The sequence below is a fragment of the Trachemys scripta genome, chromosome 20 (genome assembly GCF_013100865.1).
Source record: "Trachemys scripta elegans isolate TJP31775 chromosome 20, CAS_Tse_1.0, whole genome shotgun sequence".
Classification (NCBI taxonomy): Eukaryota; Metazoa; Chordata; order Testudines; family Emydidae; genus Trachemys; species Trachemys scripta.
In genome coordinates, this window is record NC_048317.1 from 5,740,970 (window position 1) to 5,767,330 (window position 26,361).

The 26,361-nt window shown below is 55.7% G+C and overlaps 1 protein-coding gene across 1 annotated transcript in view; it reads left to right on the forward strand.

The window, feature by feature from the left end:
* The first annotated feature begins 1,096 nt into the window (after window positions 1-1,096).
* KCNQ4 (potassium voltage-gated channel subfamily Q member 4) overlaps window positions 1,097-26,361 on the forward strand; it is a 73,293-nt gene continuing 48,028 nt past the window's right edge. Inside the window, exon 1 of the mRNA XM_034754301.1 lies at window positions 1,097-1,942. Within this exon, the coding sequence (XP_034610192.1) occupies window positions 1,647-1,942 (296 nt within the window). The 5' untranslated portion in view covers window positions 1,097-1,646. The remainder of the gene's footprint in view (window positions 1,943-26,361) is intronic.

The window sequence follows — 26,361 nt, forward strand, 5'->3', positions numbered from 1 at the left end:
GGGAGCTGCCGGGGTGGGACGGCGTTTGGCTTTCGGGGCAAGGTGGTGGAATTTAGTGGGTTTTGACCGAATTTCACTTTTTTTTTTCTTTTTCTTTTTTGAGGGAGTTTCTTGAACCTCAAAGAGAAGCTCAAAATTGTGGCCAAAGCTGAACAGTCGCAAAGCCCCTGCAGGCAGGCGCCAAAGAAACGGAACCCAGGACCTCCCCAGAGCTCTGCTGGACAGGTCACGGTGGGCAGGTGACAACTTAAACCCACAAAGCTGCAAGCAGCCGGCAGCCTCTTCCCTATTGCCGGGACCTTCAATTGGTCGGGTTTTTAACAAGCGTTGCCAATCAGGCCCTCCCCTATTTGGAAACAGATTTTGATCCACTCCAGGTGAAGGCTGCCTGCTGGCATTAGAGAAAAACAGTGCCACAGATATAAAAAACAGGTCTCAGAGAGGTAGCCGGGTTAGTCCCTATCAGGAAAAACAACCAGGAGTCCTCGTGGCACCTTAGAGACTAACAAATGTATTTGGGCATCAGAATATAAAAAAGACTCCGTCGCAGTGGCCAGACCAGAGCGTCCAGCCCCTTCTCTGACACTGGCCAGCACTTCCCAGGAAGATGCCCTAGATCTTAAAACGCTGGATTATAGACCAAGCTCTCCAGGGGGAGGTTCCTTCCTGACCGCATGGGGTTTGCTTTGCGCCCTGAAGCATGAGGTTGTCTAACCCTGTTCATTCTTTACCTCCCCTCCGGGATCTGACTAGAGGCCGATCAGCCCCAGAAATGCCTGACCCTTTACTGCGTAACCAGCTCACAGTGGTTTGGCTGTAGGATGGGGGGAGGGGGGAAAACCACAGCGCTGGACTGCGAGATGCCGCCGGAGAACTCCTACCGCAGGGTGATGTAGCTGGGCCCGGGTCGGGCAAGCCCCGGACAGGTGGGGGAAGCTGGGAAGCGCCTGAGAGCCCAGCCGGCGGAGTCCCCACCCCCTCCGGCCCAGTAAGTGGTTGGGAAAAGGCCGGGCTGCGGGCAGGGAGGGGCTGGGGGAGGAGAGAAAGGGCCCGGGAGGAGGAGAGGTGACATGTGAGTGTAAGCAAAAGGCAGGTGGAAAATCCAGCGGCATGGAGAGGGGCCGGGGAGCGCCCGGGGCTGGGAGGGCGGCGGCGGCGGCTCCGAGTCCTGCGCGATTCGCTGCGCTTTGACACTAACCAGCCCCCCAGTGCCATGTAAACTGCAACTCTTGGAAACTTCGGCTCCTCTCCAGGCTTCGGCGCAGGAGCCTCGGGACGCGTCCGCCCCCCCGCCGCCGAGCCGGGGAGCTGGGGGGGGTCTCCCCGCGGCTCGGGGAGGGAAGCTGCGTGTCCCCCTCCAACGACATCGAATGGGCTGAACCTGCCAGGCGTCCCGGGCTCCTTTCCCGGCCTCCTGCGGGGAGCGTACCGGACGGAGCCGGGCTCGGAGCCGGTCCAACTTGCAGGGGCGCGCGGTCCCCTCGCTGCCCGGGGCAGGAGCGCCAGGAAAGGGCCCCTTTGGGGAGCCAGGGGGCGCGCGGAGAGCTCCCCTCCCTCCGTCCCAGCCCGGGGCCCGGACTCGCCTGGAGCTCGGGCCATGCGGGGCCGTCCCGTCCCGGGGCCCCCCTCCGTGCCGTGAGCGCGCCATGGCCGGGCTGCAGCCGCCCGGCGAGGGGGACCTCTCCATGCTCTCGCCGCCCCCGGTCCCCGGCGACCCCCGGCGGGTGGAGTTCGTCGCCCTGACCGAGGTGCAGACGGAGAGGAACGAGCCGCCCGCGGGCAGCCCCCGGCGCCTGGGGCTGTTGGGGACCCCGCTGCCAGCGCCGCCCGGCGGGGCAGCCGCCCGCTCCGCCGCGCACAAGCGTTACCGGCGCCTGCAGAACTGTCTGTACAACGTGCTGGAGAGACCCCGCGGCTGGGCGTTCATCTACCACGCCTTCATGTGAGTCCGCCGGGCCCCCGCCGGCCCCCGCCCGGGGGGCGCCCATCCCCGTCCCCTCCAGCCTGACACCCAGCTACCCGCCTTCATGTGAGTCCGAGGGGCACCCATCCCTGTCCCCCCCAGCCTGACACCCAGCTACCTGCCTGGGATGGGTTCCCATCTGTGGGCCCCCCAACCTGTCCTTGCCCCCTGGCCCCTGGGTGCCTCCTGGCTGCCATTCCTTGGGGTGCCCCCAGCCTGACACCCATCCACCCACCTTCATGTGGCCCTGTCTGACCCCTAGGTTCCCAATTGCACCGCATCCCTGGGGTGGCAGGGTCCAACATGTGAGTGGGGTCCCAGCCTGACCCTTCAGGAAAACCCCGATCTCAGAGCCCCCCAGCCCTGCCCCCATCTACACACCTTAATCCCAGTACTGGGCCAGGCTGGCTCATCTATAGGGGTCCCATCAATTAGCCCCCCCATCTCCATCCTGACCCCTATTCCCCGAAGGACCAGCCCACCAATCTAATCCCCAGGAGGTCCCTCATCCTCCTTCCCCAGGGGTCATGCATTTGTGTGGCTCCTGCATAACGCCTTGGTCCACACCCCACAACTACCAGGCTCTTGTCTGAGTTCTGGATAGGGGAGCATCCCTGGTCCCCATCCCAGTCCTCACTGCACCACTCCAGTCTCCATAGTGGTACCTGTCTCCCAGTGCTAGTCCCATGGGGCTCCTTTTAGTCCCCAGTCCCAGGTTTCATCTCCACTCCTTTCCACCAGTCCCCCTGTTTCTCCTTGCCCACTTCCTTTCTCTCAGGGCTGATTCCTACCCCGGCTTCTTTCCAGTCCTTCCTCTGCTCCACTCCTCTTCCGCCAATGCCATCCTAACCCCGAAGTCCTTTCTTGATCCAATATCCACCAGCTTCTAGTCCTGATCCCCTTCCACCATTTCAGCCCACCTTTCACAATCAGTCTCTTCCTCCCAGATGGCTCTCTTGTCAATCTCCTTTCCACCTTAATCCCAACCCCCTCTAAAGAGTTCTGAACTGCCAGCAGAACCTGCTGGGAGAGTCCCCAGGGGTCCACGTTCCTCTGTCTTGTCCCCATGTGAACGTAAAGAATCCACACCTGCTTGCACACAGCTTCCAAACTCTTCCAAAGTTTGCACTAGTTTCCTATGAATTCAGTTCACACCTTTCAAATCCGGGTACATATTGTTAACAGCCTAGGTTACGTTCCACTCCATTGACTAGTGTGTTGCGTTTTCTACTAACATCTTATTTTGGGAGGAGGGGGGTTGGGTTCCAAACAACTTTTGTGGCTTTAAAAAAAAAAAAAGCGCTCCATTGTTTGAACAGATGAGGTGAGAATACCTCCCAGATCACTTCCTCTCAGTTTGTTTCTTTTTCAAATTTGAGATGGTAGTTTCTGCTTTGCATGACTTCAAATAAAAAAGGTGGGGGGGGTTTTGTGTTAAACAACAATGTTGACAGTTTAGTAGCTTCAAGCCCTGGAATGGACCCAGAACATAAACACAGCTCGCTTTCTGGGTCTGCCTTCCCTAGATATCAATTGGGCCAAAGGTTCTGTTGCTGTCATGAACTATAGTGTAGCTGTGATAATCCAGGAAAGCAAATGGAACCCCTGGAAAAAAAAACACCTTTCCCAGCATGGTATTGTGGCCAAAGGGATATTGGTTGCTTAGTTTAGCTTGTTTCTGAAGAAACAAAAGATTTGTGTTAATCCCCCTTCGGACTTTGTCCCTAAAGTTTTCATTGACTGTTTGGAATTTTAAAATTTAAAAACCAAAGCATCTTAAACATAATAATAATAATTAATAAAGACCTAGAAATGGGATGAGTTGCCCTCCATTCTCACTTGGCGAGAAAACAAGAAATACCTTCATTTGTCTGACTATTTCTGTTTATTTTTCTTAAAATTCAAACCAAGGTTCTGTCTAGAAAGAACTCTTCCTTTCAGAAAGGCAGGAGCAGTGATGCCTTGGTTCTACAGGGATGGGCGCTAGAAAAACATAATAATCACGTAACGGATCTCTGGTGGGTGAGCTACCTGGTATGTACATGAGTCTGTTAATTTCATTAACAAACTCCCCTTCTCAGGGATGGCAAAGGGAAGACAGCGTCATTTATCAAACGGTGACTTAGAAGGAACGGACTTGTGTGTGCGTGCGCTGGGGAGACACGGAATGAAGAGTGATTGCGTTAGAGGACACCAGCTCAGCACTGGCTGTGACATAATTGGTTTTGTATAGAATGCAAGGCATTAATGATCAGTGCGTACCAGTGCTGTGCAGGCATTTCTTGGTTCAGCAGAAAGGCTAATTATTGCAGAACGAAAGGGGGACCAGGAGGCCTCCGAACCTTGCGTCGCTGCAGCGTCAGGTGGTGTTAATTTGGGAGGAATGGGGCTTGGACACAGAAAATTAGCGAGTTGTCTTTCTGCCTAATTAGATAGCTTGTGATTTCTTTGTGCTTAAAACAGTTGCAATGGTGCTCTGGGTAAATAGGAGGTCCATAAATCAAAGAGCAGGTGTTCTGTGTCCCAGAGGCACATTTTTTCCTCTTTTAAGTGGGTTATTTCAGCCAGCGCGCTCTTACCGTATTTCTCTTTAGTTGTACAAAGGCAAAGGAAGAAAAGGCAGTAGGCAAACTCCCTGCCCTGATCCTAGAGTGTTAGCCCCCTTGGCAGAAGTGTTGGGAACCTCTTTGTGTAGGTAGAGTGAATTAGGAACCAACCTCTTCCCCATGAAAGGGCCTTTCCATCCTCTCCCTGTGTGGAACGCCATTGGAATTACCCAGATCGGAATCCGGGGCTAGATCTGTAAGGGTGACTCAAACACTAGTCATTGCAACGCCAACTCTACGTGCCTTGCTGCCTGGCGAGGGTCACCCGGTCTCCCTGTTCCATGCCAGGGGAGTGTTAAGTGCCTAAAAAAGGACCCACAAAAGTCAGTGGCTGAGTGGGGACCTGCCTAAGCTAGCCAAGAGGAAATGCCAAGGAGAGGGATAGAGCAGAAGCCAAAGGGAGTTAGGCATCGGGGCTGGAGGGAAGATGTCTCCATCTGTTTGGGATTTGCAGCCATGCTGGGCACCTACACCCTTTCTCCCCAGGGGGAGGGACTGGAGGGGTTACAGAAGGAGGAGGAGTTCCCCTTGCCACATTTAGCTCAGCAGTTCGAACACTCGCCCAGGAAGTGGAGTGACCCAGAATCAAATCCACCCCACCCCCAGCCTTGTGTGGAGCAGGGACTTGGCTATCCCACCTTCCAAGTGAGTGCCCCAGCCACTGGGCGTAAGGAGCTCTGGGGCAGGTCTCTCTCCATGGCATAAATAGTCTATATTCCTTGGGCCAGAGAGAGATCTACTGTATATCCTGGTGACTGGATGCTCCACACCACACCACATCTCCTCCTCTCGCAGCTTGCACCTCCTCCTCCTTGCTCTGTGCAAGGTCCTATCTGCTGGGTGGCCACTGAAAACGTCTCTGGGGTCAGGCCCCACCGGTGAAATATGTCGGGCAATGCTGAGTGGGAGGATGCGGCTGGAGTCAGAGTGAGCTGGGTGTCAAGGTTTATGTGGCATTCCACATGCCCGGCGGCAGAAATGTAGTCACCCCGGGGACTTTACGGGGGGGGGGGGGGGGCGAGTTTGATGTCTAAGGGGTGTAGGTGCCCATGGGGTTAGGCAGCAGCTGGGGAGAGGCTTTGAGGCTCCACATTTTGGGCTTGGGTGCCTGAAGAGGCATTTAGGTTCCTAATTCCCCTTGCGGATCTAGCCCTTGATCTGCAAAGCAAGAGAGCCGAAAAACGCCGCTGAGCGATGAACGTGTGCACAGAAGGGGAAGTGTGGTTAAGCGGTGAGAGTGCATGACTGGGTGGAAGCACGGCTAGATCCTCTTCTAGGTTGGCTCTGTGCAAGTTGCAGGGGAGCTGCATCTCTGTGCCACTGTTTTCCCCAGAAGCACAACCTGGGCGCTACCACCAGGGCCTGGAAGAGAGGGCAGCAGCCTACCTCATTCATCCCTGTAAAGGGTGTGGAACTCTTCGGCTGAATGGGGCACTACGGGGGCCGATTCTGACACCCCCTGGAAATCTGAGCGAAGTGTGTGAAGTGCAGAGTGCCTCAGACAGAGGATTCCGAGCCGCAAGTTTGCACATGTAAATAAATATCTATTTAGAGCCTTTCTGACGGCAGGTCCCTTCCTGTTTCGTTTTTCGCGATGCAAGGCGTATGAGGATTTCTCCCCCCGCCGTATTCTGATTTAAAGCTCACAGAGTCTGAATGTCTTAGGAGGGGCCGTAGATTCTCTGTGCTGCAGCATGAATGGGCTTCCAAAGCACCCGAAGGTTTGCTGAGGCAGTGTGGGTAGTGCAGCGGGGAGACCAGGATTCTAGTCCCAGGTCTAAGACTGACCTCCTGTATGAGCTAGGGTGAACCTGTGTCTCTCTCTCTCCCTTCCCCCCTTTGTCTGCTCTATTTAGATTGTCAGCACTTCGGGGCAGGGACTGTCTCTTGTGCTGTGTGTGTGAGTGGGAGAAGGGCTGGGGGATAATGACTACCTAGATCTGCTCTTAGTGGGGGGGTGTTGCGGCATTACTCTGCCCTTAGGAGAGAGTTGAGTGGGGAGAGGCTAGCCTGCTCCTCTGGCCTCCTCCGATAGCAGCGGAGTCCAATGCAGCCCCTTGGGATGCCCTTGGGGCTGTGTCCAGGTCTATCGCTGGATTCAGCCACAGGTGGGGCAAGCGGAAGCGCTGGGCTTGTCTCCTCTAGTCGCTATTGAAGGCCGACTGAGGCCTTGTGGGAAAACCCTGCTGAGCGGTCTCCAGGGAGATCACTCTGCTCCCAGAACAGTGCCAACGTCCCGAGCTGCGGTTGGCTTCATTTTATTTCATTTTTTCCTCCTTCCGCTTCCCTCTTAATTTGCTCCAGGTATTTTCATGGAGGTGGAATGGGGAGAGCGGAGGGGAAGCTCCCAAAGATGCTCTTTATTCTGTGCCTGGCTAATTTTGGGTCAGGGGGACCCGTAGTTTGGCCTGTAGTGCCATTAACCCGTGTGGTGTCTCATGAGACCCAGCCAGGAGAGTTGAAGCTGCAGGAAGCTTCTCCCAGACCAACCAGCGTTTGACCTGACCCATCCGCTGGATCTTCAGAAGCAGGAATGTTTCTAGCCAGGGTTTACGCGGTGCTTGAGCAGCGATTTGAACTCCCCTGGGGAAGCTTTTGCTAAATTGGCGTGTGGGTAGCAATTGGACTTTGGTCCCAAAGTGCCTGTCATCTCCCCGGGAGACCCGTCGTGATCGAATGCGATGAGAGAAAATGCCCCTGGATTTGAATCTGAGAAGAGGGAAAGGAAGTTGCTTGTTGCTGTGAGAATATCTCCAGGAAACGAGGAACTACATCAGACTGGGAATCGGGACACCTGCCTTCTGATCCCGGCTCTACCCGTGACCTTGGGCAAAGGCAGTTCTCTCCTTCCTCCTCTGGCCTCAGTTTCCCCATCTTACAGATGGAAAGCATGGTATTTCCCTATGCTTTTTTTTTTTTTAAAGCGCATGGAGCTCTCTGGCTGGAAGAGCCTTGTGGAAGTGCTGAGTGTGATGCACCCACTGATGTGCCTGTGCTAACCACCGGTCCCGCTGCGCCATGCAGTTGGCTGTTCTCTCTGCAGACCCAGAGCACGTTCTTCAATCTGTACCATGCGCTCGATTCCTGTGGGCACAGGAGGAAGCGCAGCAGGCAGCCACCGGTGCATCTGTGCTCTCCCTGCTCTGGCCCATTTCACAAGACAGCGTTATCCAGGCACGAGGTGTATTGCAGCCTGTATAAGTCACCGCTGGCAGGTACCGCTGTGGGGGCCAAAGTAGTGGGGCTGGGTGTGGGGAATGGAAGACTGGAGTGGAGGGGGGTGAGCGGTTGGAGCCGCATGATTGGGAGAGGACAGGAGGTGTTTGGCGTCCGAGAGTGGGAGACCCCCGCCTCCCACACACACACACCACACCTAAAAATAGCAGAAAGGGTAAGGCTGAGTGTCCAGGCTGCTGTATACCTGTCTATGCACATGTATGTGCTAAGCATGTCCGTGCTGTGCGTGCATCCCGTGCCTTTTGGCGTGTGGTTGTGTTTAGCTCTCGCTGCCAGAGCCCAAGCCACGCCGGTTTAGTGCCGGGTCGTCAGAAGCAACCAGGAGGTCACCACCGTGCTGCCCCATCTTGGTTTTGGGGAGCAGTGGGAATAGAACGTACCAACTGGGAACAGAACGTACCACTGGGAACAGAATGTATGAGTCAGAGCCTGTTAAGAGGGGAAGAAAGTGGGTCTGATTTAAGCTAGCCTGGTGAGACGGCAGGATGGATTTGTCACTTGATAACAGGGCATCTGCATTCCCGGGGGAGATCAGACAGGAGCCGGTCTGCCATCTGTAACTCTTCTCGGGACCCTCAAAGTCGTTCGCTGGGGTGGTTTTTTCTTTGTTTGTTTGTTTGTTGTTGGGTTTTTTTGTGTGTGTGCAAATGTTGGGCTAGAAACAGAGATCCTCCTGTGAGGAATTAATGGTGGCAGCTGGCGCGGAAGGGTTGGTAGCTGTGTGTTACACAGGTTTTGCTGTGCTCTGAAAGAAGAAAGGGAAGGAGAATCTTGCTTTCAGAGAGTAATGAGAGTGGTGCGCGCACACAAACACATACACACACACGCCATCCAGGCCCTCCTTCTGCCCCACCCCCTCTAAAAATAACTCCAGTGGAACAAGACTATCCACTAGCACCCCTAGTACAGCGCTGCCAAGCAAGGCGCCGTACTAGGGGCGCTACCCACCTGCCCATCCTGATTCCCGTTAGGGCCTTGAGGACGGGCACGTTTAGACTTCGTCATGGAAGCTGGAGAACGAGCTCCCTGCTAGCTGGATCCTCCTCCTGCCACATCCCACGTGGGGTTCTGGAAGCCTTCAAACGAGACTCCGAGCTGCTGGAAGAGGGACTGCGTTCTCTCTCTGTCTTCGCTCATCTGCGCCACTTCCATGCCTATGCAATAGCTTCTGTTTCCCTGCCAGGCCTTGCTGGGAAGGATTAGTGCCAAGGGACTCCTGTCGAATGAGCTGGCAAAGGGGGGGTGGGGGGCAGAGTGTAGTGATCCACAATGAAACTCTCCAGGACACCGAGTTCAGGGTTTTCCCTGGACCTGTGCGTACAGGCAGCAAGGTCCCCACCATACCTGCCCCAGCAATGGCTAAAGGTCTGTGGCTCTGTCAGTCGCAGGTAGGACCCCTGTTTGTGACCTTTACCGTGAGATGTGTTGTTGCGTCACAAACTTGGCCTCGAGACTGTGATGTGGAGTCAGGGAAAGGATTACACGCCCTGCCTTGGAAACTAGTTCTGTGTTGCTACCAGTTTTTTTTTCTTGTTGGCCGTCTTGTCTTCTAGATTGCAAGTTCTTCGGGGCAGGGACCGACTACCCTAAGTGTGTACAGCTCCTAGCCCCGACCCTGACTGCGACCAGAGTACAAAGAACTAATAACTAGCAAACCTGGCAAGATACCACTTTTCTTCTCAAAGGGGGCTGGGGGAGGCAGTGGGACTGAAGTCGAAGGCAGGGGATGCTCTTGTAGCATGGGGCAGATCATGTCTCCAAAGCCCTGAATAATTGTGAATCCCGTTGATTAAGGTAGTACCTCTGGGCCAGCCAGGAGCGGGGCACCCTGTGCTAGGTGCTGCACGTGCACAGAGCAGTAGGCAGTCTCTGCCCTGAATAGCTTGCAGTCTGAATCTGTACAATCCCGTCCCTCTTCACATATTTGTTAGAGCTGGCCAGAAATCTGTGTGCAGGGTGAGGGGAGCATAGTGTGTCTCTTTCTGCCCCTTTCTTCACCCCCCAACATTAACTGCAGTCTCCGGTCTCTCTTTTGGTGGACTTCTTTCTATAAATACCAGCGCCGCTTGGCGATCGATACAGGAAGTTGACACGGCTTCACCCCAATGCTGCAGCTCTCCACGCTTTGGAGAGCTCTCTTGGGACGGTGGTTCTGAGTGTTCTCGCAGATCTGCCTAATCTCCATGGCCCTCAAAGGGGAAACCTTAGACTGGAACTTAGAGAAACCCTAAAAGTTGTTCCGTGTCCCCCAGATATTTAAAATCCTGCAGGCCGAGAGCTGTGGGCTAAATCGGATCTCCACTCTCTGCTTAGGGGCTATGCTCAGATTGCATACACGGGTCTGGAGGTGCCCTGGACAGGTGCATAGGTGCCGGGAGGTCTGGTTGCTCTCCCCATCTGCCCCAGCGTTGCGACGTGGTGCACAGCTGTATCTAGGATCACAACAGCTTGATAGGGTTTGCTGATGGGCTGGGATCTTAAGCATCAGAGCCTTCATTTTTGGGTGGATTTGGACGTGTTTTATGTTCAGGATGTTGAAGCCAGTAACTTAAAGGGTGCGATCAATTTAAGCTCTGTCTACCATGGTAGTGACCCTATAAAATCTCCAGGAAGTTACTGTAGCGAGCACTCAGTGTAGACATGCGTTTTGCTACCTTGACTGTGCCGGCTGGTCCTGTCTGTCCTGCTTTTCATAATTGCATCGTCAAGATGGGGGAGTTAACGTCTCGCGTCGAAAGGGCAGCGCTGAGGCAAAGAAAGTGACTTGCTCAGGCTCAGGGGGAGAGCTGAGGACAGACGCTCGGCTTGTGACATAGACCTGGGCGCCGTCATCTTGGAGGACTGTGGAAATAGGGTATTAAATGGAACTATACACTGTGGAATGAAATGCTCCCCGCTGTTAAAACCGGTTTAAGATCCCAAATCCAGGTCTCAAATATGAGTCTCTTTCCATTGGTAAACTGAGGATCTGGGCCATAGTCTCTGTAAATTGGGACAAAATTCCTTCTCTTGTCTGTATCTTGTTAGATGTATGTACAGCGCCTAGCACAGTGGGGCCCCAAACTTGGTTGAGGCTGTTTATATATACTGAGGTTGCACCTAAGAGCTCCAGTATGGACTAGGGCCCCGCTGTGCTAGGCGCTGTACAACCACAGAACAAAAAGAGCCCCAAAGAGCTTACGATCTGAACGCTCCATTGCAGCTCTTAGTTGCTACTATAATTGAAATAAGAACCGGACTCTAAATGTATTTTGGGGGGGTGGGGAAAAACCGCCTGTAACTTTTCCGTTCCCACAACACCTCTCAGCAGCAGCTGCCACTGCACACACACGCACACACACACACACACCCCCTACCTCAGGGTGCTCACCGTCACTTTCCATATTCCTGCTCTGAAAGAACCGGGTTCCTACTAGCTTATATTAATGGTTATGAAACTGCCGGGCACTGAAAACTTGGCTCAGCAGAATTTGCTTTCCTAGAGGAGCGTTTCATTAGAAGAGCAATTTGACCAGGAGCAAATTACAGAAGATTGAACCAATAACAAAACCAAACCCCTTAAATTTATAATTCTCCCCCCACCCCCAGGCTCAGCTGCAGTCCACGGACCTGTTTGCTTTGCTTCCCTTGTTAGTGTTGATTTGATGCATTTTACCTCCAGCCCTTCTTGTTAAAATCTCACCTGTGTGTCTGGAGTTCAGGACGCGATCAGAGGGAGAAGGCAAATGGGAACCTACTAGGGATTGTTTGTGCATCTCTTACGCTGTTAACGAAAGCCTGGCGCCCCAGAGAGCTGTTGCATCTGTGGGGCCCCGTCCTGTCTCCTTGCATGTGTACCTAGGAAGGGTTTTGAAAGTAATTCAGCTTCAACAAAGAAGATCAAGAATATGCAATAGAGCATTTCTCTCTCTCCCTTAGCTGGAGACGCTGGGCAAGTCCAGTCTGGTGGTCGCCTCCAAGTCACGAGTCCAGAGTTCTAATCCTGATTCTGACACTGCCTTCCTGTGTGGCCCTTGGGAATCTCACATAGCAGCTCTGTGCCTCAGTTTCCCCATCTGTATTATGGGGGTAATATTGACCTGAAGGGGAATTAGCTGGATATGCCCTTGCTGGTGCAGGGCAGTTTTCACACATGCCCCCAGCCCGGTGAGGGATTCGCCCCTGGGTCTGGGGGAAGGCAGGGGTGGCTTGACTCTGCAGCCACGGCTCCACAAGATGAGGCCTCCTGGGAGATGCTCTGAATCAGAGACTTTGGCCATATACATCCTCACGGATCAGCCCCATCCAGCCCCATCCACTGTGCAGCTGCTAAGGTTGCAGACACCTTGTCCTACTACTGCCCCAACCCCCAGGTGGACTTTCCATCCCTGGGGGGGCTCCACTTCTGTGTCCCCCATGGCAGAAGCTGCCAGGACCGGGGGATAAATCGAGGCCTGTGTCTGCCCAGCGCTTTGAAGATGAAGCCAGCTAGCAACGAGCGAAAGGTTTTTCTTAACTTTGCTGATTGGAACTTTTGCCTCTGCAACTCCTTGCACTGAAACGAAGAACCATTTCCCCTGTAGGCTGCAATTTCAGCCTGGCTGGGCATCAGGGCCGGCTCTGGCTTTTTTGCCGCCCCAGGCAAAAAAGCCTCCTGCCCTCCCCCGGCGGGGAGCGTGGCGGGGAGGGCGGCGAGCCCGGCCGGGACCCCGCTCTCCCCGGCCAGACAGAGCGCCGGGGGAGGGCGGCCCCGCTCTTTCTGGCTGGCCGGAGCGCCAGGGGGAGGGCGGTGAGCCCGGCCATGGCCCCGCTCTCCCCGGCCGGCCGGAGCGCCGGGAGGAGGACGGAGAGCCCGGCCATGGCCCCACTCTCCCCGACCGGCTGGAGCGCCAGGAGGAGGGCAGAGCGCCGGGGGAGGGCGGCCCCGCTCTCCCCGGCCGGCCGGAGCGCCGGGAGAAGGGCGGAGAGCCGGGCCGCGGCCCTGCTCTCCCCGGGTGAGCGCCGCCCCCCTCAAGGTGCCGCCTCAAGCACATGCTTGGAGGGCTGGTGCCTGGAGCCGGCCCTGTTGGGCATTGCCCAGAGCCAGCCCTAAACACCCTCCCATGTCGGTGGGAGAGTTGTCTGTGCATGGGCCATGCAGCTGGGCCTGCGCTGCTGATTCTCTTGGGGCCTGGTCTAGCCGGGTGTGAATCTACAGGGCTAGCCGGCTTCACAATCGTGTGTCTCTTGCAGGTACAGTATGTCCCTTTTTGGACCCTGGAACCGCTCAGGCAGCCTAGGTGAACATGGGGGATGAAACCAAGGCAGGCACCGATGTTAAGTGTTTCTGATCCCTCCTAGCAAACGCTGTAACGTGCTGGCTGGGAACCAGGCTGCTGACAGCTGATATTTTCTGGTGGTTCTTTTTATTATTATTCCCTTGCATCCTATTACTACAGAGACTTGCGCAGAGCAGCAGCCGATTTCCTCTGCCCCAGCGGCTCACTTTCCCATGCAAGCCAGGCACCAGGGGCTGAATTAGTTGGGTGGGATGTGGATGGGGAACCTTGCCTCAGAGGCACCTTGAGTGAGATGCCAGCTGGGCAGTACGCACGCAGCACGAGCAATAGGCCTGGCGAGGCTGCTGCTGAAATGGGCAAAACGTGGCAAACAGCCAGTCAAGCCCCTTCGGAAACAGAGCGTTATCAAAGTGACCAAGCCAGTGTGTCCGTCGTAACGTACGGCAGCCCTGTGTCCATCGCCACGAGGTAGCTCAGAGGAGGGACAGCCTTGGGGTTAACACACTGGCCTGGGACTCAGGAGATCGGGGTTCTGCTATGGGCTCTCTGTGGGAGTCACTTAATCTCTGTGTCTTTATTTCCCCAGCTGGGAAATGGAGATAGTACTTGTCTCTTTAGATTGCAAGCTCTCGGCGGCAGGGCCCGTCTCTCACTGCATCTGCATCGCATAGCGCTGTGCGGCCCCTCGCACAGCTGGACCAGTAAGGGTTCGTCTACACTTCCCCCTGAGCCCAGGTCTATGGGACCTGGACTTGGTGGTTCCGGGCCTGTGCTTGAGCGTCCACATTGCATGGCAAATCTGGATTTACAGTTGCTGGACTCTGGTCTTGCAGCCCTGCTAATGTGTCCACACCACACAGTCCTTCTCACTCGGGTCTGCGGCGTGACGTGGGGCCACTCTGCAAAATGACTGGGCTTGGACCCTCGTCAGAGTAGGACCCAGGCTCCGATCCCATCTCCCTCCCCAGCAGGAGCCTAAGACCTGGGTCCTGTGTGCTGGCTGACCCGAGTCACACTGATTCAGGTGTGGTTGGAAGAGGGTTGGGCTCAATCCTGAGTCCGAGCCCGGGCTTAGCGTGCAATGGAGACGTACCCGCAGATGCTACCGTAACGCTAATGAGAAGTCAGGCACTGCTGTTTTTTAATGATGCCGGCTGTGTGTTAGTCCCCCTATGGCTCCGCTAAATTGGCGCGGGACGTTGGCAAACAGATGGACTCTCCCTTCGCTCGCTGCTGCCGTTCCGTACTGAAGTCTCTCTCTTAAGCGAGCAAGCGGGGGATTAAACATGCATAAGCTCCAGCCACCACTTAATGCACAGGCACAGCGGCTCCACTGAACCAGGCCAATGCTTTTCCCGGGAGTGTATTTAATGGGACCGGCACACGCCCATTCAGCGTCTTTGGGCTGGTCCACACTAACCCCCCACTTCGAACTAAGATACACAACTTCAGCTACGTTATTCACGTTGCTAAAGTCGAACTATCTTAGTTCGAACTTACCGCGGGTCCACACGCGGCAGGCAGGCTCCCCCGTCGACTCCACGTACTCCTCTCGCCGAGCAGGAGTACCGGCGTCGACGGCGAGCAGTTCCGGGATCGATCCCAGAAGATCGATTGCTTACCTCCGGGTCCGGAGGTAAGTATAGATGTACCCTTTATTCCCCCGTTTTTAAATCTGATTTTGGGGGGAGGCGTGGGGAACGGAAGAGGGAGAAAGCAGAGGGTTTGCCAGCCACATTCCACCTGATTTAGCTCACTAACACTCATGGACAAACTAACTCTTGGCGCACTGTCTTTTATACGGTGCCTGGCCAATAGCACCTTCAGCCCCGACGCTCTCAAAGCACAGCACGTATGCAACAAATTCATCTCTGTAGTATCGGAGTGCTGGCTCCCGCCTGTTAATGTGTTAGCCTCATCGCACTCCTGTGCAGCAGGGCTATTATCCCTAGACAAGGGAAACTGAGGCATAGAGCGACTACGTGACTTGCCCAAGATCATGCAGGAAGTCTGTGGCAGAGGAGGGACGTGAACCCAAGTCCTAGAGTAGTGACCTAACTGTTAGGCTGTCTTCCTCTTCATTAAGGCTCACTACCCCCTGTGAACATTGTCCCTAAGAAGCTGAGGAGCAGAGCGTTTAAGGCCCCCTGGTTTGGGGTTACTCAGTGATTGGGTGCCCTCCCCACCCCCCAGGGCCTGATTTCCGGAGGTCATCGGGGGTTGCTCAGTGCCTGTGAAAGTGAGACCCTACAGTTGCCGACCTAAGACCCCCCAAACCAGTGGCCACTCTTGCAGATCCTGGTCCGACGATTTGGCAAGCTCAGACGAGATGTTCATGGCCTCCCGTGGGCCGGAGCCCAGGCCTCCTGACTCCGCAAGAACAGACCTTGAGGTTTTAAAAATCGCAGTGAGGCACTCATCTCCTCCCCCAGGAAGTGCATGCGCTCTGTCCCGGGGGCCTTGCTCTATAATGAATGGGCCGAGGGGAGCGAGAGCAGCGGGAGTAAACGTGTGCCATGAAATATTTAGAGCGTCCTTCCTCGGATTGAGTTTCAGCAGTCCCTCTCCGCGCATTACCGTCAGGGTGCGTGGGCTGAGATGATGGATGGTCTCTGCGGATTGGGGCTCTGCCACTGAAGGGTATGGACGGGGAGAAGGATGGGCCGTGGACTGGACGGCCTAGGGGAAGCCAGGCGTCTCCCCAGGAGATGATTTGTGTCAACAGGGACTCTGGTGGCGAGCAGAGGTTCCCATCTGATGGCAGGGCGTGGCCAATACGCCCTCTCTAGTGTCAGAGGCTGCGCACGCAGCCACTATCACAGAGCCCAGCACAAGCACTGCACTCGCCTAAGTAGCCCCTGTGCTGCCTGCCCCGGCCCCACACTTTGGGTGGTCCCTCATAGCCGTGCCGGGAGGATGTGAAATGCCACTAGGTCAGAACGCTGAACTTGGTACATGCACGAGAGCTGCCGGGCAGGGCCTCTAGCTTTTTGCTCTGAAAAGAGAGGGGAGGTTGTTCCTGTTCACCAATTCCTGGGACTTAGGACTGCTGAGCTCTGCCACCGATTTGCTCCAAAACCTTGATCAAGTCACTTAATCTTCCCGTGTTGTGGCATCCTCATCTGTAAAATGCGAGGCTACTGAGCTGATCAGGAGGCAGCTGGAGGGTTTGCCTAGTACTCTGGTATCCTTGGGAGGGAAAGCCGCTGGGTGCAGTCACGCTCTCTAGCGCGGGGAGGCAGACGGAGTTGTAGAGGTGGCTCTTTGGAGAGGCAGTGGGTGAGCCGACTGGCTGCCGGTTTGGCGTTTCATAGGCCGAAGGGACGTTACTGGTTATTTACGGCTGTGCCTGCTGGGCTGGCAGCCCCTAACCCTGGATCATTCTGCGGCTTCTTCCCACTTCTCCCGGGCTCCTGCTGTTTTGTAAGAAGAACCTGGGAAGTGGCAGCTTGAGGTTGGCACCTGCGTCTCTTGCATCATCTGGCAGAGACCATGTGGGACTGTTTCCATCCTCTGGAGCTCAAGCGTGTCTCTCTGTAACGGGCCACCTGGCATCCACCGGCCCAGGAGTGTGGGCATTGGGTCCTCTCCAGAGCCGCTCATTCCTGCAAGAGAAGGGGGTCTTTTAAAAAGCACTCTCAAATGGCCTGATCCCACACTACTTGCCCAGACACAATTCCCACTGACTTAACTGCCTCCGTCATTGGCTGGGCAGTTTTTCCAGGGCAAGGATAGGCCCAAAGTGTATTTAAAAGGAGTACTCAGCCAAGCGTGGTTTCCATGTGCCAGGGGCGGGTCCGTGACAGAGCACTGGGTGTTTGGAGAATGTAAAGAAACTCTTGCCTGATAGCAGACGCGTCCCAGAGAATCCAAGCAGCTGGAGACAGTGTTTTGAAGAGGTTTTTAAGACTAGGTTGGACAAGCCCCTGCCTTAGCCTGGGAAGGGCTGGACTAGATGACCTCTCGCGGTCCCTTCCCGCCCTACACTTCTGTGATTCAGTGAGGGTCACTTACAGGGCAGCTCAGCTCCCAGGAGGTGGATTTGTCTTGCGGTGTGAGTGGCAGAGACCCGTCCCTGAGCCATCCCCCACACCCCATGGGGTGGCCCCCTCCATACGGCGGGTAGGAGCCGTGGCAGTTTCACTTCAAGGGGGCTTGTGCTGACCCTCGTCTTTGTGTGTTTCACTCACATTTTAAAAAAATAGGTTTTGTTTGTTTCATTTGGAGTCTGAATAATCCAAAGGTCAAAACTTAGCCCCCAGCCTCCTTTGTTTAAAAAACCCAGTTTCCACCCAAGCCCACAGATCAGGGCACCTGTCTCTGTCCAAACTCGGCCATGGTTTGCACACCCCTCACTAAACTGGCCCCAGATTTCAGCTTGATTATAATCACCCCGCCAAATTGGGTGATTCTCCTGGATCCCTCTCTGGCATTTCGATTCTCTGGTGGTGGTCGTTATGAGAACAGATTGACAGCTTCCCAATCCAAGCCTCCCTGAGCCAGGCTGCCGTCCTGTGACACTCTGTCCTGGCAGGTCAGTGGCCTTGAGAAAAGGATGGGGTGACGGGGACCCTACCACGAGGTAGGGAGTGGTGGGGATGCTGGTGGAAGGGAGAGAGCTTTCCAGCTCTGCTTTCCAGTCCCAGGGGGCTGGTGGGAGAGACGGATGCAGAGAGGGGAGGTGATTTGGGATCGGATGGTTGTCATTGGGAGTGTCTCTGAAAGCCTCTCATGTCCAATACCCGTCTTTCTTGCTCACAGGAACTCTGCCAGGAAAAGTTCCCATTACAGCCGGCCGGTGTCCCGTCAATCCCCTGCCTATCAAATGGCCGGGATGCTTTGGGTGCAATATTCCCTCTCTCAGGCATCCAGTCTCACAGGAGCCTTTTACCGTTGCTTTGTTCCCTAGCCGTTGGCCCCAGATCTCAGCTCTTCTCTCCAAGGGTCTGTGGCCAGGAGCAGCAGCCTCTCTGCCTGGGTAGAAATATCCTACAAGTACCTTGGTTTTGCATTTCTCTGGAGCCTTGTGCCCAAGCAGCTCAAATCTGCCCTTTGAGATGCTCTGGGGATCGGTTACAGTTTCTCAGAGTGTCTGCACAGTGAGAAGCCCTCTGAGTCTCAGAGCCCAGGCCAGCTGACTTGGCCTCACGCTACAGGGCTAAAAACAGCCTTGGAGATGTTCCGGATCGGACTGGAGCCTGGGCTCTGAGCCCCTCCCCGCTGCTCCGGGTTTCAGAGCTCGATCAGAACACCTACACCGCTGTTTTTAGCCCCGGAGCATCAGCCTGAGTCAGTTGACCTGGGCTCCGAGCCTTGCTGCCCTGGGTGGTTTTTGCTGTGTCGACGTACCTTCAGTAACCTTCTCTGTGCCTCACTCAGCCCATCTGTGAAATAGAGAGAAGTGTACTGACCCACATTTGAGAGTCGGAGCTGCAGCCACCTCTGGGGTGGAAGTTGACAGCAGTTTAACAGCCACAAAACACTACCCAACAATTCCGGCCTGGAAGTGAAGAGGAACAACTTATCCATTTGACAGTTCAGGGGGATTTTAGGAAGGCAGAATATAATGATCTGCTTGGAGTTTGCCCCCCCCCACCCCTCCTTAGGATCTTGGAGTGAAAAATATTACGGGGAAGGAACAACAACAAAAAAAGGCCAATACTGCAGTTTCCCAGGCCTGACGCATTGCCACCAATGCGTAAAATTAAGTGACTAAGCCACAAAGTGAAACTGTGGATTGATTTCCCCCCCCCACCCCTCCGCCTTCTGCTGCTAGATCCCACTCTCCACACCCAGCCTTTGCTAAGCTCCACTGCAGCCAGCTACCTCTCGCCTGAAACCCCCCAGGGCTCAGCTCACCCCCCTCCCCGTGTGCAACAGGTGCCCCGACTGGCATTGCTCTTGCAGGACAAAGAGAACACAGCAGTTTACAACGGCGGGGGGGGAGATCTCCCATTTGATTCCCCCCACCGTTCCCAGCAGAGGCTTGGCGCTTAGGTACACTTAGAGTTATATTTTAGTGCTAAGCCGAGATCCCCTGGGACTGAGTGCAAGGCAAATGGCTGAGTCAGCACAAGGACTCTGCTTTCTCTCGCTTCCTGTTCTGCTGTAATTGGGTCCCTCCGTGTTGAGGCCTGGATTGTTCACAAGGTGGCTGGACCCCGAGGGCAGCCTTTTGCCTCTAGGTCACCAGTTCAAATCCAGCCCAGGTTGGCAGTGAGACCGGGCTGCATCTAATGGGAGCTCGCTGGCTCTCAGACCCGCCAGCTCGCAGCCTTCCATGCCAGAACCATTCCGAGGTACACCCTTTCCCTGCACCTCAGACGCTTCGTTAGCCAATTAACCCAACTGCCCTTCTGAAAGGCTCCAGGCATCTCCCTCAGCCTTGTTCTCCGTTCTCACGCTCGCCAGCCTTTCAGAAACTGCAGCCTCTCAGCCTTTGAATGCAGCTGCCTCGCGGATCGTTTTACTCCCGAATCCTCCATCCCGATGGTGCCGGCGTTTTGGCAGCGTTCTTGTGCCCATTCCCTAGGACAAAGGGAACGTTAGGTCTCTCTGCTCCATCCTTTCCCCATGCACAGGCTTGGGGTGGGGGGAGAGATTTAACAGGGGGCGGCAGGGGGGCAGGTTAGGGTTTGAGACACAGCAGCAGAGCTGCATGGGGACAGAGGATGTTGCGGCTTCAAATGAAGGTGTGTTAGCAGGACTGGAACAGCAGCAGGTCAAGATTGATGTGTGTGGGTAGAATTTTGGGTATGTAGTTGGCCAAGCGTGTTCCTGCTCTGTGGCATATTCCCCCCAATTAAGAGGAAAGGGCGGTGGGAAATGGCCACACTACCGGCTCCTTTCTGCCCCACCAAACCCTGCTTCTAAGTGGCTGTCCTCTCAGACCAGTCTGTCACTGGTTCTCCCGGGCCCAGCCTCACCTGGGTAACTTCGTTTGCAAGAGCCCTCTGCAATGTTCCTTTTCCCCAGGGATCACTTTGTCCACTGGGCACAGGCCAGGGAAGGCGAGATGTCGCTTTATCCCGGAGCAGGCCAGAATCCCAGAGGTGCCAAGATAGCGTAAGGTTACATATTGCCCTTCCTGGCCAGTGCCTTTTCTGCTGTCCTGCCTGAGAGGAGCAGCAAGGTCTGCTCCTCTGTCTACAGGCCACAGCCCGAGCTCCTCCCCACTGGAGCCCTCAGGGAATCTGGCTACGTCCCTCTGGATTTGGGCCTGCAGTTCTATACAATTGAACAGAACCCCGCCTCAGAGGCACAGCCACGACTCCCAGTCCCAGCTTGGGCTGGTTCTGTGCCAGCCCCCCGGAGCGAAAGGCTCTATATCCCGTTACAGCCATTGCAAAAAGCAACCCGTCCCCACGGTGGCCGGTCACCATCCCAGGATGGAAGCAGAAGGACACTAGGCGGGAGCCTCAGATCCAAGCACTAACCCCCTGCGCTTTCCCTCTCAAGACGCCCTGGCGTTGATTGCCTGGCGGAGCACGAGGCCTGCTTACGCTCACCCTATTTTTATGTATTTTCCTTGGCAGGTTTGGGCCGGCTTGGGAGGAGAGCGGGGCTCTCGCTGCACTGAGCGATGCAGCTGTCTCTGCGCGTCAGGCTCGGGTCCTTTGTTTCTGGGAAGGAGCCTGATTCTTATGGTGCCAAGGGCTTTTCTCCCGGGCAATCCAGGGAGCTGCTAGCAGCCCCATCTCTGCTGCTGCCCCCCCCCCCCCCCCGCTGCTGGGTCTTGCCCTGCCTGGAAAGCACCTGCCTCTATGCAGAGCTATTGAAATAAAGGCTGGCAAAAGCAGGTCGGGGAAGAGAGCGAGCCAGTTACTGCGAGAGACACCTGCGCTCCTCCGCAGCTCATAGGGTGGCCTCCCCCACTCGCACGTGGGGACGTGCTCTGCCTCGTGCATTGGAAGTGGGAGCAAAACCTGCTCCTCCTAGGGGCTGGGAAGTAGAACCGGGGGATGAACTTTTCCTCACTCGGCACCAGCTAGAGCAGTGATGTCCCCAGCTCCTTGCAGATCCAGCCAACTGTCCACGGAGCTTTGCCAGGGAACGTCTCCTCTCCCCACCCCCCCAACTCCGGCTCTCAGCGATCCTTCTCCAGCTAGTGGAGACGGGCGTCACGAGTAAAGCGGGGGGTTGGCCGCGCACTGTGGCAGTGAGTCATGGACAACACCTGTCAGGATCCAGCCAAGCATCCCTCCCCTATTGTAGGATGGTTGCTAAGGTCTCATCCTCTCTAATCTTAAATGTCCCAAGCGATGGGGCTTTCCCTGCTTCCTTGGAGCCAGTCTCAGGAATGATGGGTTGAGTTGCCCCAGCCGAGCCCGGGGCTGGACCGCTCAGTCCTCCGGCCGGTTAACGGGCCCAGCTGGGCTGCTGCAGAATCTCCTGAGTGCAGCACACTGGCTACTCAGGACTTTTGTCCACAGCTGCGCGCTCTCCTGGGCCTGCCTCGTGCCTGGCCTGGCTTCTGACTCTAGCTCTGACCCTTGGCAGGTCTCCCAGTTCCTGGCTCGGACTCCCCGCTCCTGGTTTTAAGCACCAGAGCAGACTGGCCACCGCCCAGTCCCTGACAACTGTTCTATAGCTTAGTGCATTTCCCAGCGGAGAAGCTTTCCCTGGCGTTGCTCCTAAGTGTTCACTGCTTTGGTTTCATCTTTGATGCCTGCGTCCTTGGGTGTCGTGAGCATTAGAAATACTTTGGATCCACTCCTAGTATTACTGGTATGTGCTTCTCTTTCATCACGGTAGCGGCTGGAGGCCTCAACCTAAATCAAGGCCTCGTTGTGCTAGGGGCTGTATAAACCCATAGTGAGAGACGTTGCCCTGAAGAGGTTGCAGTCTAAGGAGAAGACAGTGCGGGTGGTGGCATGGCAGTAAAGCTATTTTAAGTCAGTGTGTTGGAAAGTTACAGGAGGTTTAGCAACTGCCAGCTAGGAATTCTGCTAAACAGCCAGCGAAAAGACCAGCTTCTGATCTCTGTTACGTAGTGGTAAATCCATCGAAGTCGGTGGAGTTAATCCAGGTTTGCTCTTGGAACGGAGAGCAAAATGTAGCCCCAGAAGTTCTTGCTGACGCTGAGTTTTTAATGTATTAACTTACTTTGGTGTGTGTCTCTCTCTCTGTTTGGCCCCATCCCGCCTGTATCTATTTGGACACCAGGATGGACCCTGACCAGCTTACTTGACTTTAAACATGACTGCCCATGCCTGAACTGAATGCTAAGTCATGTTTAATGTCCTGTAAGTAACCATGACTCCCTCTGGGCCATGTTCCAACATGATATCACTCTGCTGCCTGGACAAGCCCTGCAAAGTAGCAAGGATTCCGAGATGCTTCTGGGTGTCTTTTGCAATAGCTTCTATTCAAACCTTCCTCAAACTCGAGGCTCTAAGCCTTTCCAGGCCCGGAGAGAGGTCTAGGGAGGATGGGAATGGAGAAGACCCCCTGAAAGACCCCCTCTACATCCTTTTCTAGGTCCGTACTAATGCGATTAGTATGCACCTTGCCTGGTGTCCTGGAGCTTTTAGCAATTGTGTAGGGGTATGTAGCTATGGGTGAACTGGCGATGGGCCAGGGAGTCTGGACTCCTGGGTTCTACAAGGGCCTCTGCCACTGGCTTGCTGTTTGACCTTGGGGAGATGGTTTTGTGTTTTCGCTCCCCTCTTTCTTTAAGATAGCGGATAAGGATACTGGCCTTCCTTTGGAGAGTGCTTTGAGCTCTGTGGCTGGGAAGATTTACGGATATCTCAAGCACTGGTGGGTGCAGTGGGCCGGATTCCATGTGTCCACAATAACGCTGCGGACGCCACTGGAATTGGGCCGGGTTTGCCCGGGGAAGCTAGGAGTGGAATTTCTCTCCAGCGATTCCATTCCTCAGTAGGCCATAAGAACGGCCGTACCGGGTCAGACCAAAGGTCCATCTAGCCCAGTATCCTGTCTGCCGACAATGGCCAATGCCAGGTGCCCCAGAGGGAGTGAACCTAACAAGTAATGATCAAGTGATCTCTCTCCTGCCATCCATCTCCACCCTCTGACAAACAGAGGCTAGGGACACCATTCCTTACCCATCCTGGCTAATAGCCGTTAATGGACTTAACCACCATGAATGTATCCAGTTCTCTTTTAAACGCTGTTATAGTCCTAGCCTTCACAACCTCCTCCGGCAAGGAGTTCCACAAGCTGACTGTGTGCTGCGTGAAGAAGAACTTCCTTGCAGTGAGCCTGCAAGCGCAGCATCCGTCAGAGCCTCTCTGCTTTGCATATCTCGCTGCCTGTGAAGGAGGGCTGGGTTTGTTTGGCGATATTAGCAGATGAGACGATAAAATAAACACCAGAGCGGGCTCAGGGCCACAGCAGGTGCAAGGAAGCAACAGCTGCCCTGGGGCCGGAGGAGGGAGAGTAGAGGGCTGAAGCCCAGTTTCATCCAATGGCCAATTCTCTCTGTAACCAGGGGCCATGATCCTGAGCTTCCAGCTGTGCATTCAGGGCTTGATCCTGCGAAGCACAGCACGCTCTGGCCCCGATCCTGCAGAGCATGCCTGTAGCTCCAGTGACGGTGACCGACCCTCTCTCTGCGCTGTGCACTGATCTCAGCAGCTCCACCGTCTGGGGAAGCAGGTGGTAGGTTTGATTTGGGTGAGGGTCCCTGGATTGGTACCTCCCGTATCCTGAATTGGCATGAACTCAAAGCAAAACTCGCTCCAGCCTCGGGACTCTTGCATCCAAACTGCAGTGAAACCCGAACCTCACAAGCCCCATAAACGGGTCAGGGCAGGTCCCCGCCTTATTTAACAGCTCCCGGACCCTCCTGATGCGGCGGGACGTGAGCTGAGCAAACCCCAGGACCAGGACTGTTTGGTGAGGCTGAAGAGCAGCTTAGAGGGAGAGTAAAAGGAGAGAGATGCGATCGCCGTCAGCTTTGATTCAGAGCTGGGCACGGAGGCCTGAGCTGGGGTGTCTCCCAGCTCCCGGTGCGTTGCATGCTGGGAGTTCTGTATCGGGTTTCCGCAGGTGTGACTGTTGTTGTTTTTAACCAGTGCTTGTGGCTAAGGTGGGCAGCCTCCCACCGCGTGCCGGCTGAGGGTTCTCACTGCTCCTTGGCATTGCACTTCGCCAGCAGTCCGGTCTGTGCACGCCAGGCCCTTCTGGGGGATACTGGGCTCTACTACTCAGCTGGGAAGAGGTTTCTCTCTCTGCTCAGCAACCGAAGAGCTGTCCCTGGCAGCGTGGCACAGGGGCGCAATGCAGCGTGGCACAGGAGCGCAATGCAGCGTGCGTAGGGCGGTCTCTACCCCCACAGGCTGCGGAGTAGCATCCGAGGCCCGGATCGGCAGTCCTACGCCTTTGTGTGCAGGGGGCTGGTGGAGATATGCAGGCCCTGCCAGCCAAGCCTCCCTCTGCACCCTGCCTCTTGTGGAGCCCATGGGGATCTGAAATCTCCTCCCCTCATGGGCCCCCACCCCAGCTGCTGTCCCAAGCCCGTTGGGGATGGTGCATAATTTCCTTCTAAAGAGAAGTGAATCTGTTGGTCTCCTAGCACCACCAGGATTTGAACCCAAATCGCCGGAGGCAGAAATCCAGCATGTCCCCTGAGTTCAGATATTGCAGTGCCAAGGTAACACACTGAGTGTCACATCCTCCAGCGCTGGGGGCAGGTCCACATAGGATAACAGCCTACTACTGCTGTCAGCTACCGGCATTGCTCGGTTAGCTCAGACGGGCGAGGTTTGCTGAAGGAAGAGGGTTCAGGCCCGGCGTGAGGAGGCGGGTTAACGGGAGCCCTCACCAAGTGGCAGGGTGGCCTCCAGGCTCTGAGACCCCTGACTGCTGGTGGGTGCCGGTAGCGGGGAGCTTGGCGGCCTGGGAGAGCTTTGCCAGGGATGAGGGCTGGAGTCTCTAACACAGAGCAGGATAAACAAGGCAGCAGCCCTCGCCATGGTTACCGGGCCAAAACAATCTTGCTCCACAGCCGATTATTTATATCCCTCCGAGCAGATCGGCTGCCGTCTCCTGCTCTCCTAAAAGGGCGGCAGAGCTAGGGACAGTGGATTTATAGGACATGCTGTTTATATAAGAGCAGACAAGGCTCAGTGCTCGTGGGAGCTGAATCCCCGTGCGGAAGGACTGACAGCCCTAGGGGCCTGGACGCTGGGATCGGATGCCCTCTGTTCCTGTGCAATGTATCAGGAGTGCTTGGCGCTCAGGTGATCGGGACCTCAGCGGAAGGCCGTTTCCCTGAAGCACAGCACCGCATTAGGGTCAGCGCCGACTTCGGGGGCGGGAGCCCCTGGAGTGAGTGAGCTGCCCCCTGCAGCACAGCGCCCCCCAAGCCTGGTGCTGGCGGGGTCAGCACTGACTTGGCAGGGAGAGCGCCCCCTACTGTATCCCCCGGGGCCTTCCAAAACAACTTCTCTCCTCCTTCCGCAGCCTGGAGACGGGACTGTGGATGCAAGCAGCAGAGCTCCTAGATCGCTCGGCAGTGCTGCTCCGAGGCCGAGAACGGTGAGGCAGGGCTGTGGACCCGGAGGTGCCAGGATGGATGGAGCCACCAGACAGGAGTGGCGTGCGACAGGGCAGGGCAGAGCCGAGCATGGCCAGTTACCACTGGCTCAGCTGCCAGATCTATTAAGATCAAGTCCTGAGCATGCTGGTAAAGCAGAAGGAAGCTGCTCTCAGCCAGGCAGATTCTCTGCCGCGGATCAGCGGGGGAGGCGCTTCGGGGTGAGCTTAGGGTAGCTCGGAGGGGAGGGAAAACAGGACAATTCCGAAAGGGAGAGGTGTCCCTTTGCTGAGCTGTGTATGACAGGCTCAGAGTGTTTTCCCTCGGCTGACTTGTTACCCAGAGCGCGGGGCTTGGATTGGGAGCTAGAACGTGAATTTGGTTTGTGTTTTTCCCCCCGGGGGGCTGGCATTTACTGCGCTCGGGCAATGCAGCCCCCATCTGTCTGGACAGGAGGCTCCCAAAGCGAGGGTAGGGTGCAGCACCCACGGGCTGGCGGGTGGGGATGGGGTTCTGGGAAGGACGTTCTCAGCAACTCTCACTGAAGTTGTACTCAGAGCTGCACCGGTCGTTCTGCCCAGTGCCAGGCCCGTGGCAGGTTAGCCCCTGTGACGATTACTCCCACACATCCCCGCCCCACCTACACCGAGGCATCTTCTGCAGTGGGGCAGTGCCCCCTTGCTGCCAACAACCAGCCGTGACTGCTCCCCTCCAATCTGGCTTTGAAAGTGGGTCTGTGGCTAGGGCAGACGGGCCAGACCCCCCCTGCATTTACCCAGCTCTGTCCCTTGT